Genomic DNA, 13,875 nt, shown 5'->3' with positions numbered 1-13,875 from the left:
TCTTCTAGAGCTACTTTTAAGCAGACATAGACCAAATGGTGATAAAAAATTCAACTGCTACACAAGGACACTTGCTGTGTGTGGCTAGCACCTATGGAGTTGCATCTCCAATGGATTCAGAGTAGCAGCCGTGTTAGTCTGTATTCGCAAAAAGGGGTTGGAGCAAATGCGGTTATAGTGGGTTATGGTGGGATGACCATGTCACGGCTAACCTGGTGGCTGAACTTTGTGACTTTGTCCTCACCCATAACTATTTCACATTTGGGGACAATGTATACCTTCAAATCAGTGGCACTGCGATGGGTACCCTCATGGCCACACAGTATGACAACATTTTTATGGCTGACTTAGAACAACGCTTCCTCAGCTCTCGTCCCCTAATGCCCCTACTCTACTTGCACTACATTGATGACATCTTCATCATCTGGACCCATGGAAAAGAAGCCCTTGAGGAATTCCGCCATGATGTTAACAATTTCCATCTCACCATCAACCTCAGCCTGGTCCAGTCCACACAAGAGATCCACTTCCTGGACACTACGGTGCTAATAAGCGATGGTCAATAAACACCACCCTATATCGGAAACCTACTGACCGCTATTCCTACCTACATGCATCTAGCTTTCATCCAGATCACACCACACGATCCATTGTCTACAGCCAAGCTCTACGATACAACCGCATTTGCTCCAATCCCTCAGACAGAGACAAACACCTACAAGATCTCTATCAAGCATTCTTACAACTACAATACCCACCTGCTGAAGTGAAGAAACAGATTGACAGAGCCAGAAGAGTACCCAGAAGTCACCTACTACAGGACAGGCCCAACAAAGAAAATAACAGAACGCCACTAGCCATCACCTTCAGCCCCCAACTAAAACCTCTCCAACCCATCATCAGGGATCTACAACCTATCCTGAAGGACGACCCGTCACTCTCACAGATCTTGGGAGACAGGCCAATCCTTGCTTACAGACATCCCCCCAACCTGAAGCAAATACTCACCAGCAACCACACACCACACAACAGAACCACTAACCCAGGAACCTATCCTTGCAACAAAGCCTGTTGCCAACTCTGTCCACATATCTATTCAGGGGATACCATCATAGGGCCTAATCACATCAGCCACACTATCAGAGGCTTGTTCACCTGCGCATCTACCAATGTGATATATGCCATCATGTGCCAGCAATGCCCCCCGGCCATGTACATTGGTCAAACTGGACAGTCTCTACGTAAAAGAATAAATGGACACAAATCAGATGTCAAGAATTATAACATTCAAAAACCAGTCGGAGAATACTTCAATCTCTCCGGTCACTCGATTACAGACCTGAGGGTAGCTATCCTTCAACAAAAAAACTTCAAAAACAGACTCCAACGAGAGACTGCTGAATTAGAATTAATTTGCAAACTGGATACAATTAACTTAGGCTTGAATAGAGACTGGGAGTGGATGGGTCATTACATAAAGTAAAACTGTTTCCCCATGTTATTTCTCCCCCCACTGTTCCTCAGACATTCTTGTTAACTGCTGGAAATGGCCCACCTTGATTATCACCACAAAAGGTTTTCCTCCTTCCCCCTCTCCTCCTTCCTGCTGGTAATAGCTCATCTTAAGTGATCACTCCCCTTACTGTGTGTATGATAAAACCCATTGTTTCATGTTCTCTGTGTGTGTATATAAATGTCCCCACTGTATTTTCCACCGAATGCATCCGATGAAGTGAGCTGTAGCTCACGAAAGCTTATGCTCAAATAAATGTGTTAGTCTCTAAGGTGCCACAAGTACTCCTTTTCTTTTTGCGAATACAGACTAACACGGCTGCTACTCTGAAACCTGTTAAAAGGTGGTGGTTGTTTTGGATGGTTTTCATGCTCTCTATTCATGAGTATTACAAAAAAGTGCTTGGTGGTAGGGATACAGCTAGTAGATGGAGACAAGTTTTTCATCTCTGATATAATTGTAGATTACATTGACAGTTGTTACCTATTGATATTGATCTATCGTTCTTGTGGATGGGATGTTGTGTTCAGAGTAAAGACTTGTGATATCTGGAGGCAGGTTAGGGGGAAATGGCTTGCACATCAGCAAGCCACAACCTGAATACTGAGTCACAGCACTCAACCAATGAAACTCAATATAAAACCATAACATTGTCAGACCATCTCTCATTTGAGGAGAAATTCTGAGGTCAGGCCAAATGGCCTACTGGCTACTAAGAGCTGCTGGGTGACATTTGTGTGGGTGCTTCCTACAACATACTGCCCTTGTGCTATCTTTTCAAATTGTGATGTATGATTTTTAGATCAATAAAAGCTTCTCATAGGAGGTTTTTCTGGCATGTCACACAGAAGGCTTTCCCCCCAGTAGTTCAAAAATTTGTTCTGGGAACTGCTCAGCAGGGACAGATAGAAAAAACTCTATTCATGGATCCGCCTCAGAAGTTTGGAATTAAATTGATTTGCCTTGGAATCTTGTTTTTGCAGTGGCTGAGAAGTCAGCAATTTATCTTTTGCCACTGTTCCCTGAGTTGGAAACTGGGGAGTGCACATGTCAGTGTGCATTTTTGCTTCTCCCAAATGACTGCTGAAAACTATGGTTTGAATATGTCTTGTTGATCATACAGCACCTCATTGCTTCCAAGCATAGTCATGACATTTACCATGTTGGCAGCACAACTGTTTTAAGGATGGGGTCATGATTTAAAGTAATGAGGACAAGAGATGGCATTGGAGTTAAAAGCAAAGATTTATCCCCCAATGGCCTATGCTTAGGAATGGGGATGCCAGATTTTGCCTCATCTAGAGCACAATTTCACTGATTGGTAATAGGGTCAGATATTGCCCTTGTCTGAGGGGTATTCAAACTGCTTCTGTCTTGCTGTTTTATTGTGGTTTTAGAAAAAGTAATCCAAGGATGAACAGAAAAAAAGCCTCAAAACCAATTTATTCTGTCTGAAAAACCATTACCAGTGCACTAAACTTCCTAAAAAATAGACCTTGAGCTGCATATAAAAAGCCATTGTATATAAAATAATAATTGCCGACTGTTAAGTGTGCAGCTCAGTTATTTTTGTGAAAATAGAGCCCTATTACCATAAAATAAAGTGACACAGGTCCTCAGCATATACTGAGTTATTTACTACGCCCCCTGTGCATGCAACCAACATGTTGTCAATCTGTCTCTGTGAATCTGCATTGAGGACCACTAATTTTGGCTACGACTGAAGCTCAGGCTCTGATGTCCAGCTTAGAGTTTGCTTTTACACTATAAAACAAGCAGGAAAAACACCAAAACTCTTTTTAATGAAGATCAGCCATATGTATTAAAAAGAATGTCAACAATTAATCTAACACACAAGGAAAGGGGAAGAACAAAATTACTGGAGGAGAAACTGGTAGTGCTAAAATATTTTTCCTTATTTCTGTTTTGAAATTTGTCCCTTCATAAGGATACTGTATCGATCTCAGTGGTTCAGGAGCCAAATTAGCTATCAACATTAACCAAAAGAGCCACAGTAGTGTGAATTCATTGTTTCATTTACTATTTTATATATATTACAGCACATGATATTAAAACTGTGTAATTTTGTCCAGTGAGAAAATATATATAATATTCTCACTGCAGAATGACTGACGAAGTATTATACAATTGGTTAATAACACAGTAAAAGCATCCTGATTGGTTAATATCTTATATTGGTTAATGATTAAATCACAGTGTTTTAACACCATGTGCCACAAAGAACCGTAGGAGACACATTAAAGAGCCACTTGTAGCTCCCAAGCCTCAATTTTGTGCAACAGTTGTAACTTTCAAGAAACTGACAATGACAACACTGCAAACTCAGCCTGCATGATTTTAAGTTGCACAGGGTTTACCATACTAATTAGAACTTTCACTCACAATTCTGCAGTTTGTGATACTGTGGCAAATAATTAAACAGGAAATAAAACAAAAACAAAACAATCAATATAACTGGAAATACCCAAATGCACTAATTCTCTGACCAGTGAATGTAGCATGTTGGTTGTACACCAAACTACTTTGGAGGCACATGTGAAGGAAAAAGCACAGAAGAATGGACAAATAGATTGATTCACCAATATTTTATGCAGTGCTGTAGATGTATATGGACCTTACCAAAACAAATAAACATGGAGTCTCTGCCATGAAGAGCTTTCTAAAGGCCTGATCTTGCAAGCCCTTACTTACAGGAGTAATCTTTACAGATTAGAGTAGTCCTATTGATTTCAACTGTGTTATTAGAAGTAGTAATAGTAATGGTTTTAGCAACACAGATGCTGTTAGCTCACATAATGTTGAACAGAGTTTTTCCTGGTCTACACTGAGTCCAAACTGTGTTCCGCATCATGGGGAGTCAATTAACATTATAGTAGAGAGGTATTCATCAATAGTAAAAATTTGTTTGTCTCAATCGGGCCTGACAGGTTGAATTAACTTTGAGAACAAAATTCCTGTCTGCTTATTGATGGGTTCTTAAAAATGTAGGAGTGCACTGCACAGCAAATAGTTGCATTCCTGTTAGTTACAATGCTCTATACAGCACATCATACACACTTCTTAAACATTTAGGCTATTTTCAAGAAGTTTACATTTATCTTAATAACTGTGTCCATTCTGGAGTTTTGTATAGAGAATGAGACAATGCATTGGGTTTTGTATGTGAGCTGTAGAATAGATGTGGTTTTCAATTTACAGTTCAGACAGCATTTTCAGAGAGCATTTAGGGTTTATATTTTGAATAAATCAGCCATGATCTTTACAGAAATGTTTTAAAGATTTTTTCTGTAAAGATCTAATTTTACCACAGCAGATGTGAAAACCTCAGTTTCCTGTCGACTTTGCTCTTCTCTGAAGCCATGCTGGAGTGGTGTGTCTGGGTTGATCAGACATGTGTTTGCATAAAGCAGAATGTTTTGGCTTCCTTTACAGCAATCACTAAGACAACTATGGAATTGTTAATGTAACATCAAGCGATGAAGATGGAGAAAAGGTGGCCTTCCTGTGCATTGCATTTGTTCATCCTAACACATCATGTTGCTGGTAAGTAAGTGTTTTGTGGACTGAGCTTCTTTAATTAGGAAAAAAACCGGTTTTAAATTTCACATTAAGGCAAAATCAAACTGCCAACATTGATTTTATGTTTCAAGGCAACTTTTTCATAGCTACAGTAAGATGCAAATTACTACTATTAAATGTTAACTAGATGTACTGACTAGCAAGCCAACTTCTTCAAAGTTGTAAGCCATTTTCACAGTTTCTCTCATTGCAAAGAACTCACTCATTTTAGGAGAATATATGTTTTAGAAATGAGCTTCCCTCCTAACTGTGTGGGTTTTTAAATTTCCTCTTCCCCTCCCTTCCGAAATGTGACCATTAATTCCAGAACCGTGATACTGACTGCTTGGAAATCCTGGAAAGATTTTTTTCCCATCTGTGCACTGTATTAAGGGCTTGCAAGACAAGGTGGTTGTTGGGCGTATATCTCTACAGCAGCTGGTAGGTATGATTCCCAGCACGGACGGACAGACACACACTAGCTCTGTTCAAGCTAGCACATCAAAAAGAGCCATGTGACCATGGTAGCAAGTGCACCAGCTCAGGTTAGCTGACTGAGTACAGTCCCACCTGGATCCCCTGGCTACATACTTAGCATGATCGGCTACCCATGCTGCTGCAGCCACATTGCTCTTCTTAGACTTCTAGATAAGCAGAGCTAGTATACATATTACTACTCAAGCCAGGAATTACACCTATGTAGACATACCCCCAGAGCAAGGCATTTTGAATATTAGAATAAGACTTTAGAGAAGGGAGAGCGACTGTGTCTGTACCAGGGGAGCTTAATCAAATCCAGCCTTGTTAAAAATTAGAGTGGGGCCTGAAACTCAATGCTTCATTTGTGCATCCTGAAGTTTGGGGTACTAAAAATCCAGGGCCGAGTGTGCATATGAATGTTGTGGCTTGAGTCCAATTCAAAAAATAAAGGTGTTCCAGGTAACTAATTGGAACTGCAAGATGTATCTGATTATGTTTATTAATGGCTGCATACAGATGGAGCAGGTCAGGGAAATTTCCTACTTCTGTAAGAGAAATTGATGATGGTTAAAATGAAAAACGCCAAGTAAGATGACTAAAATCCATATTGCACACAGAGAAACAGTTTTCCATATTAAATCTCAACAAAATACAAGTTAGGGCAAAATCCTGCAGTTGTTTATCCAGGCTAAACTCCCATTAAAGCTCTCTGCAGCTCCAGGTGTTCTGCCCTAATAAAAATAAGACCATTGAGGAAAACAGAACTGGAAGAGACCTTGTGGGTCATTTAGTCCAGTCCCCTAGTATTGCAGACAGCCCTGTCATATAATCCCATTCATAAATTTATCAAGTTCCCTCTTAGAACTTCTTAGGTTGTTTGCCCTCAAAACTCCTATTGGAAGGCTGTTCAAGAACCTCCCTCCTCTGATGGTTAGAAAGTTTCTTTTAATTTCCAGCCTAAATTTAATCATGCCCAGTGCACACCAATTTATTCTGGTGCCAACAAAGTCCTTCAACTTCAAACTTAAGTGTTTGAGTTGCCCATGTTGCACGATACTTTGAATGGGTGGAACATCTTGCAGGAAAAGGGGTTAAGTATGGACATACGGGCATCTTAATTTTTTTTTAATGTTGCGGTAAAAGTGGAGTTGTTAAAACAATTGGCAAGATTCCAGTGCCAAGAAGAGAAAGCTGCAGGACGCCTTTAGATAAAATGGACTCCATTAATTTGGTGCTGTGTTAAGCAATTAATTAAAAAAAAAAGCTGAAGTATTAAAATATTTATCCCAAATTCCTGCTTGATGTGGCTCTTTGATCTTAATATGTGCTATTAAAAATAATTTCATTGTGAGTTATCTGTCTGGAAACTATTTAAGTGATGCTACCTCTTGAATATAACAGATGCCCTTAATAAGTAGAGGTCTTAGATCAGTCATCATAGTGAACAGATACTGAGATTTTTATTTAGGCAAATCTTCCACTTAAATCTTAACTTGTCCACCTTACGCCCCTTTATTTTACTGTAAATGATGGGGGGGGTATTAAAATTCTGGAGATAAGTGAACTTAACCTGACTATTCAGTCACATTGCTTTCCATACTCTATTCACTTGGTTTCATATTTTGGTTATTTTAGAACCAGTTTTTCTGCAATGAGCAGCTGGTGGGTTCAGAGAACTGCCCACAGGGACTGGGGCATTAGACTGTAAGCCCTTCAGTGCCTGTATCTTGGCTTAATAGCTGTCAATATAGTTCCTAGAGCACTATTAGTGCTGCATAAATGACAAATGAGTTCACTGCTAAATTACATGTCCTTGGTCTGCACAAGCATTTAGGGGACTGTAGAACATAGAATCGTAGAATTGGAAGGGACCTCGAGAGGTCATCTAGTCCAGTCCCCTGCACTCATGGCAGGACTAAGTATTATCTAGACCATTCCTGACATGGTTACATATAACATAAAATCAAATTGCAATTTCCCTTTAAAAATTCATAATGAATAAAATGACTTGAGGATGTTGACTGCAGGGTGTGGGGAGGCACAAAAAGCTTGGCAGAGAGATGTAATAAATCTCTGGCTCTGACTGTAACTACACCAGTTGGGAAGGGGGTGGGGCGCATCGTGAGAATTTTCAAGGTGTTCTTTAAAGATGGGGAGAGGCTAAAAAGAATGATAAGGGGGAGTGAGCCCTAAGCCTGAGTGTGCTCATACATATCCATTTTTTCTGAAAGTTTCTTGTGACTGCCAAATACTTCAGATAAAATGGTGATCAATGTATGGCACTGTTGTTTAGTTCAGTGGAGTTCTGCTGCAGGGAACTGCTCTGTGTAACGTCATCAGTTGATAGCTACCTGGGAACTTCATGCATATGAATATGCTGCATGCCATATCTCTTGGAACTCAACGGAGACAATGGAGATAGATCACAGAGTTCTTTTCCCCCAGGAGGAAAAAGAAAGAGAAAAGGTCAATTTCACTGTGGCAGCAGCTATTTCTTAAAAAAACAGGCTGAAAACTTCTTTTCCTTTAACAAATGCATTAGCTCTGTATTTATATGATGCACAAAGGACCTCAAAGTGCATCAGAAAATTAACAAACTGATAAACAAACCATACATGAGGAGGCTGCTTGCTCCAACACTGAAATGCAACCTCCACAGTGGAATGCAGAAGCTGTCTAGCAAGATCCATGTAAAAGAACACCTTTTCCTATTGAAACAGCAGGAGTACTTGAAAAAGGCAGAATGCAATTGCGCAATGCAGAATTAGCAATCAGGATTCACTACTACTTGGTTCTTGCAAAGAGACCTGTGGAATAAGCAGTCCTGGCTTTTGCTTTACATATCACTTGAAAGCTCCCCTTTCTCTTTGTGTAGTATGATGAGCACTCTCCATCCTGCTCAAGCTGCTTGAGCCACTGCTTATTTTTTTCTCCAGTTCCTTTTCTGGAATCTGTACTCATGATTTACTACTTCTGTCAACTGCTAAACCTTCTCACTCTACTTAATATTGCACTCTTGTATTTTAGGCCCCAGCTTCTTCTTATATAGGTGTCTCTTTCTAGTGAAGGCACCAAACAGAGTTGAGAAGAAGATTTAAAAGGTGGTTGTTTATAAGCATTGATTGACTTGACAGTTTTTCCGTTTCTTTTTAAGGTGAGCTTGAAGGCACCATTATAAAGACAGAAGCAGTCCATGCTTTCCCTGGCAGTGATGTGACTCTGGAATGCAACATTCTGAGCAGAGATGGGGTCCATATCTCACAAACACAATGGTCAAAGATTGATGATATGCCACCCAGTAGAATAGCTGTATATCACCCCAGATATGGCATTAAATACTTACCTTTTTCTAAGACTGATTATAACTATTCAGTGGCTTTCAGTAAGACTCTCCACCACTGCTGGGTAGATGTTAGCAAGACTTGGAGTTCCCATGATGCCAGAGTAAACCAGGTGGAATGCCATCAGTGGAGTCTACATTTGAGTAATGTTAGTCTCTCACTCAGTGGGCAGTATGAGTGTAGCTTTGCTACCTACCCATATGGGACAAAGGCTGCGGAAATTAATCTTAGTATCAAGGCAGAAGGTAAGTGATATTAAGATTCCTATTGTTTTTTGGTAACACTTGGGGGGAAAAACAGAACAAGTAAATGATGTGAATACTTTTGCCTGGCTACGTTCAATTTGCTCTGTGATTCCAGATGTGCACTTGTATTGTACTGCTGCTGCCTAGACAGATTGCTATCTCTGGTTTAGCTGTTGTCTGACAGCCTGGTATGCCTTGCCTTACCGTATGTAAAGAGTTTGCCTGGTGAGGAGCATAGCACCATTTAACTTATGGGCAGGAATATTGGAGTAGGTTGATGGAAGGAACCAAGTGAGTGGCAGGGAGGAAGGATGATGTGTGTTCATTAGGGACAACAATGATAATACTGGGCAGAGAATGGTAACTGGGAAATGGGCTGGGCCATGCAGCATCCTATGGATGTAGGACACCTGTCTTTCAAACATACTATACTCTATTTGTGTTGAAATTATTAGTAAAGAGACAGATAAATAGAAGGGCTGAACATCCTCAGTTCCCATAGACTGATGTGTGTGTTATTAATGCTGGGTGTCTTTGAAAACCAGGCTGCAATGTCTACGGGTAGCTAATTTCCTCAGTTTAAGGGTAGGTTTGGGAAGTGAGGATTCAAACTTGTTCTGAGCCAGCTCTCAAACTTGCACTAGACTTCCTAGGAACAGCGAATAAATAGTAGAAGTAAAGGCAGGGCTGGCCGACTGCATGCGAGTGGCAGTTCGGTTCATGTTGAGAAGTGTTTTGTTGAAGGTCAGTAGGTTTGGTATACAGAGGTTCCAGTTTTGCTTTGGATGAATTCATATCACTCCTGAGTTTGAACTTGCTCAAAAACTAAAGTCTGCTGAACTTGCCAAGTTTCATCTCTGAGCCATATGAGGTTAATGAGTTCCACCTGATTTCCACCCAGAAGCATGAATATGATGCTTAGGAAATTTGGTCCAGTTTGCTGGAAGCTTAGGGAACCTGGTTCAAATTTTTTATTTGAATGAAAATCAGAAATCACATTAGTTTTGCCTGGTTTCAGATAACATGAAAAAAATGAGGAACTGCACTATTTTCATTTTAGAAAGGAATTTAGTTGTTCACATCAGCTGGGTTTTCTTGGTTGCTTAAAAAAACAACTGAAATATGTGATTTCGAGTATTTAACAAACTACAGAAATGAAACCAGGAAAATGACAGTGATTTGCCATTGCTTGGGCACTATGTCTTGTTGTACTTGTTCTCCCGTGTACTGCATTCATGTGCATGCAGGCTTTCAGGAGTGTTTGAAGGGTATAGGGAAGGTAAAAGATAGTGACACGTTTGTCCTTGCATAGGATAGAAAACAGCCACAAAACAGAATGGCAGCTGCTGCATTAAGGGCCACCTACCAGCCCCAAGGGCAAATACTGTTGACTCAATAGCTTTAGAATTTGGCCCCAAGTTAGATCTTTTATCAAAAAGGCACATTGCTGCCATGTGCAAGCTGAAACTCGGAGTCTCCAGCGTGGAATTGTTACAATGATTACATATGTAGAATGTGGCTTTGAGTATCTCACATTTGTTTTTAATTTTCATGGACTAACATCTGGGCTGACCAGTCCCAAGAAACCCATCCTCATGGACTTGCTGAAACAAACACAGACAAACTATTGCTCTGGATCAAAAATATGAATACTAGGGTTGAAATAGGAAATGTTGGTTAATTAAGAAAATTCCATCTTAACTCGTGGGTGCAGGAAGTTCCTTGGAGTTATCGCATAGTCTCCTCTTTAAGGATCTTCTTGCCATTTCACCAACAGCAAAAGACAGATCATATAAACTAGGAAAGAGAAGTAAGCCTCTATAAAGAATGTTAATAATAAATGAGTGAAACTTAGAGGTTATAAATCCACCAGCCACTGTGAAAAGGACTGCAACAGCATTCTGTGCTATAACCAAGATGCACTTCTGACACCCGTGTGAGACAGAAAGTTCTGCTTCCATGCCATGGCTATGGTACAGTCCTACAGTGTGGAGAGCACTGGGTGGAGGAAATGAAGGGAATACGCTAGATGAGCATTTGACTATAAGCTTATTAATTGTGCTGGGTTTTCTCTATCCTTCTTAAAGAAATGAAGCCTTTCTCCTTGCTGATGCAGACCTGCCCAGCATTAGCATTACCATCGACATAGGTTAAACTGAGGACAACTATTGCTCACGTTCAGTGAGTTTCGAACTGGCTTTTTTGCAGCAATGGCACAAACCAGCAAGCTGTGCTCTACGCCCTACCAGAGCAAACTGAATATATTACTACATTTATCAATGTGCCTATTTCCAATGTATATTTTAAGGAAGACAAAAATGGTGAATGGCAATCACATAGGACCATAGCAAACAGTTTGTTACTAGAGAACTGAATCAAAGAACTGCAGGGAAAATAGAGCTGTTGACACAGGACTGTGAGACTGCAGAGAGGCAGTCTGCAAAAATACCTCCTGTGTCAAGAATTCATCTTTTAAATAGCTCTCCTGTTTATCTACTGACCTTACTTAAATCTCACTGCCTGTAGCCTGCTGCATGACATGTAACTTATCTGCTGACTCAGACAGTTTTGCCGTACTACATACTTGAGAAGTTAAAGATTCATTCCATTTCCCCTTTCTGGACTATTGTTCAAAGCTGATCAGTGCTCTTTTGTAATGCAGTGATACTGACGTTTCCATTTGGAGTGATCCTTCCCACATTGAAATACATACAACAGCTTCCTCTTTTGAGCTTCCCGCAGAACATTCTGAGGGTTGCAAATCAGTGCCTTCATGACAAGGGCTGCTCGCCAGCTGTAACGCTGTGCTTCACTTCCACATGTGAGTGTTGTCATTACAGACAACTGTCAGCCACAGAAAGCCCATGTAGATTAAGACCTGTGACTGAGGAAAAGCAAAAAAACAAGTCTAGCACATTATCATATGAGCTAGATGAAGGCTTTGATGAATCTACTAGTGGAATCTAGTTCTAGAGCTGAAGAGCTTCTAGTCAGCGTGTATTATTGCCTTCCCATAACAAAGGAATAGGCCACATTTTGTACTAGCTAACATTTCCAGGTTGCCTTCAAAGACATTGTTAAGTAAACTGTATATCATTCGTCAGCCTGGAGGTGATAAGGGCATGGATAAATGGGCAAAATCATTATTAGAATGGAAACTGCAAACCCTGTGATTAGTCATAAAGATTCAGCGGGCCATTGTCGTCACTTGAGAGAAGTAACAGAACAGAACAGAGTGATGATATACCAAAGTATAAGAAGCAGGCTTATCCCTATAATTTCTACAATATGCTTTTTCCTGTCTACCAGCATCGCCTTTGTATTGCCTGGATTGATCCTAAACTATCTGGGTTTCATCCAGGCTCTGAAAATGCAAAGATAACAGAATCTAGGAGAAGCAATAGAGTTGACAGTCGTCTGTTCACTGATACTGCAGACTGAAATATGTCAGTCCTCTCTTAGTGGCCCCTGATACATGGGAAACAGAATAGCACCTGGTGTGATGACCTTGCATTGCAGAGCCTCAGGAAGGATGAGCAGTGAATCTTCAGAACCTTCTGAGGTCTCCTTGTAAAGAGCAAATGGAGTTAACCTTCAGCAATCCCATCCACCCCACCAGGTCCTGCAGACAATCCAGCAGCACCACATAGGAATCATATCCAAGGACACTGATAAAACTAGCATGGGTGTCTGACCTCTGTACATCAGAGCAGAGCTTCAGCTTAAAAAAAAAACCAAAAAAACAGCATCTTGTGTTTGATGGTATTTCTTAATCCACATTTGTATTTAGTTAGTTATATAATTGCTCTACCTTTTAATACCTGTATTTCAGCCTTGAGTGGGGACACTAGGGTGGAAAATAATGGAGGGAAAGAAGCTGAGTGCAGACACTTGGTTTTTACTAAACTGTGATTAATCGACAGCCCAACTTAATTAAAGAAATTAATTGTGATTAAAAAATTTAATTGAGATTAATCGCACTTTTAATCACAATGTTAAACAATAGACTACCAATTGAAATTTATTAAATATAGTGGATGTTTTTCTACATTTTCAAATATATTTATTTCAATTAAATACAGAATACAAAGTGTACACTGTACACTTTATATTATTATTTTTATTACCAATATTTGCACTGTAAAAATGATAAAAGAAATAGTATTTTTCAATTCACCTCTGTAAAACGATCAGGCCAAATGGCTACAGGAGAGTGATAGAAGGCAGATATATTAGTCCCAGGTTAAGTAGGTCCCTTTTCCCTGGGTAAGGTAACGGGGAAGGTTCCAGAACAATCAGGAACTTTCTGGAAACAATTCAGGCAGGCAGACTAATTAGGACACCTGGAGCCAATTAAGAAACCACTAGAATCAATTAGGACAGGCTGAAGAATCAGGGCACCTGAGTTTAAAAAGGAGCTCACTTCAGTTTGTGGTGTGCGTGCGGGGAGCTGGGAGCAAGAGGCACAAGAAGCTGAGAGTGAGAAGGTGTACTACCGGAAGACTGAGAAGTACAAGCATTATCAAACATCAGGAGGAAGGTCCTGTGGTGAGGATAAAGAAGGTGTTGGAAGGAGGCCATGGGGAAGTAGCCCAGGGAGTTGTAGCTGTCACGCAGCTGTTACAGGAGCCACTGTAGACAGCTGCATTCCACAGGGCCCTGGGCTGGAACACAGAGTAGAGGGTGGGCCCGGGTTCCCCCCATCTCTCCTTCCCCC

The 13,875-nt window shown here is 40.5% G+C and overlaps 1 protein-coding gene and 1 long non-coding RNA gene across 4 annotated transcripts in view; one reads left to right on the top strand and one right to left on the bottom strand.

The window, feature by feature from the left end:
* LOC119849275 overlaps positions 1-13,875 on the bottom strand; it is a 133,265-nt gene that overhangs the window by 56,370 nt on the left and 63,020 nt on the right. The window lies entirely within an intron of this gene.
* The window catches only part of CD96 (CD96 molecule), a 49,587-nt gene continuing 40,605 nt past the window's right edge, over positions 4,894-13,875 (top strand). For both annotated transcript variants that reach the window (XM_043510519.1, XM_043510514.1), the window contains exons 1-2: positions 4,894-5,077; positions 8,727-9,158. In XM_043510519.1, the coding sequence (XP_043366454.1) occupies positions 5,011-5,077; positions 8,727-9,158 (499 nt within the window). In that variant the 5' untranslated portion in view covers positions 4,894-5,010. The remainder of the gene's footprint in view (positions 5,078-8,726; positions 9,159-13,875) is intronic.

The sequence above is a fragment of the Dermochelys coriacea genome, chromosome 1 (genome assembly GCF_009764565.3).
Source record: "Dermochelys coriacea isolate rDerCor1 chromosome 1, rDerCor1.pri.v4, whole genome shotgun sequence".
Taxonomy (NCBI): domain Eukaryota; kingdom Metazoa; phylum Chordata; order Testudines; family Dermochelyidae; genus Dermochelys; species Dermochelys coriacea.
Note: the sequence above shows the minus strand (reverse complement) of the source record. Positions and strands in the feature narration are given on the sequence as shown.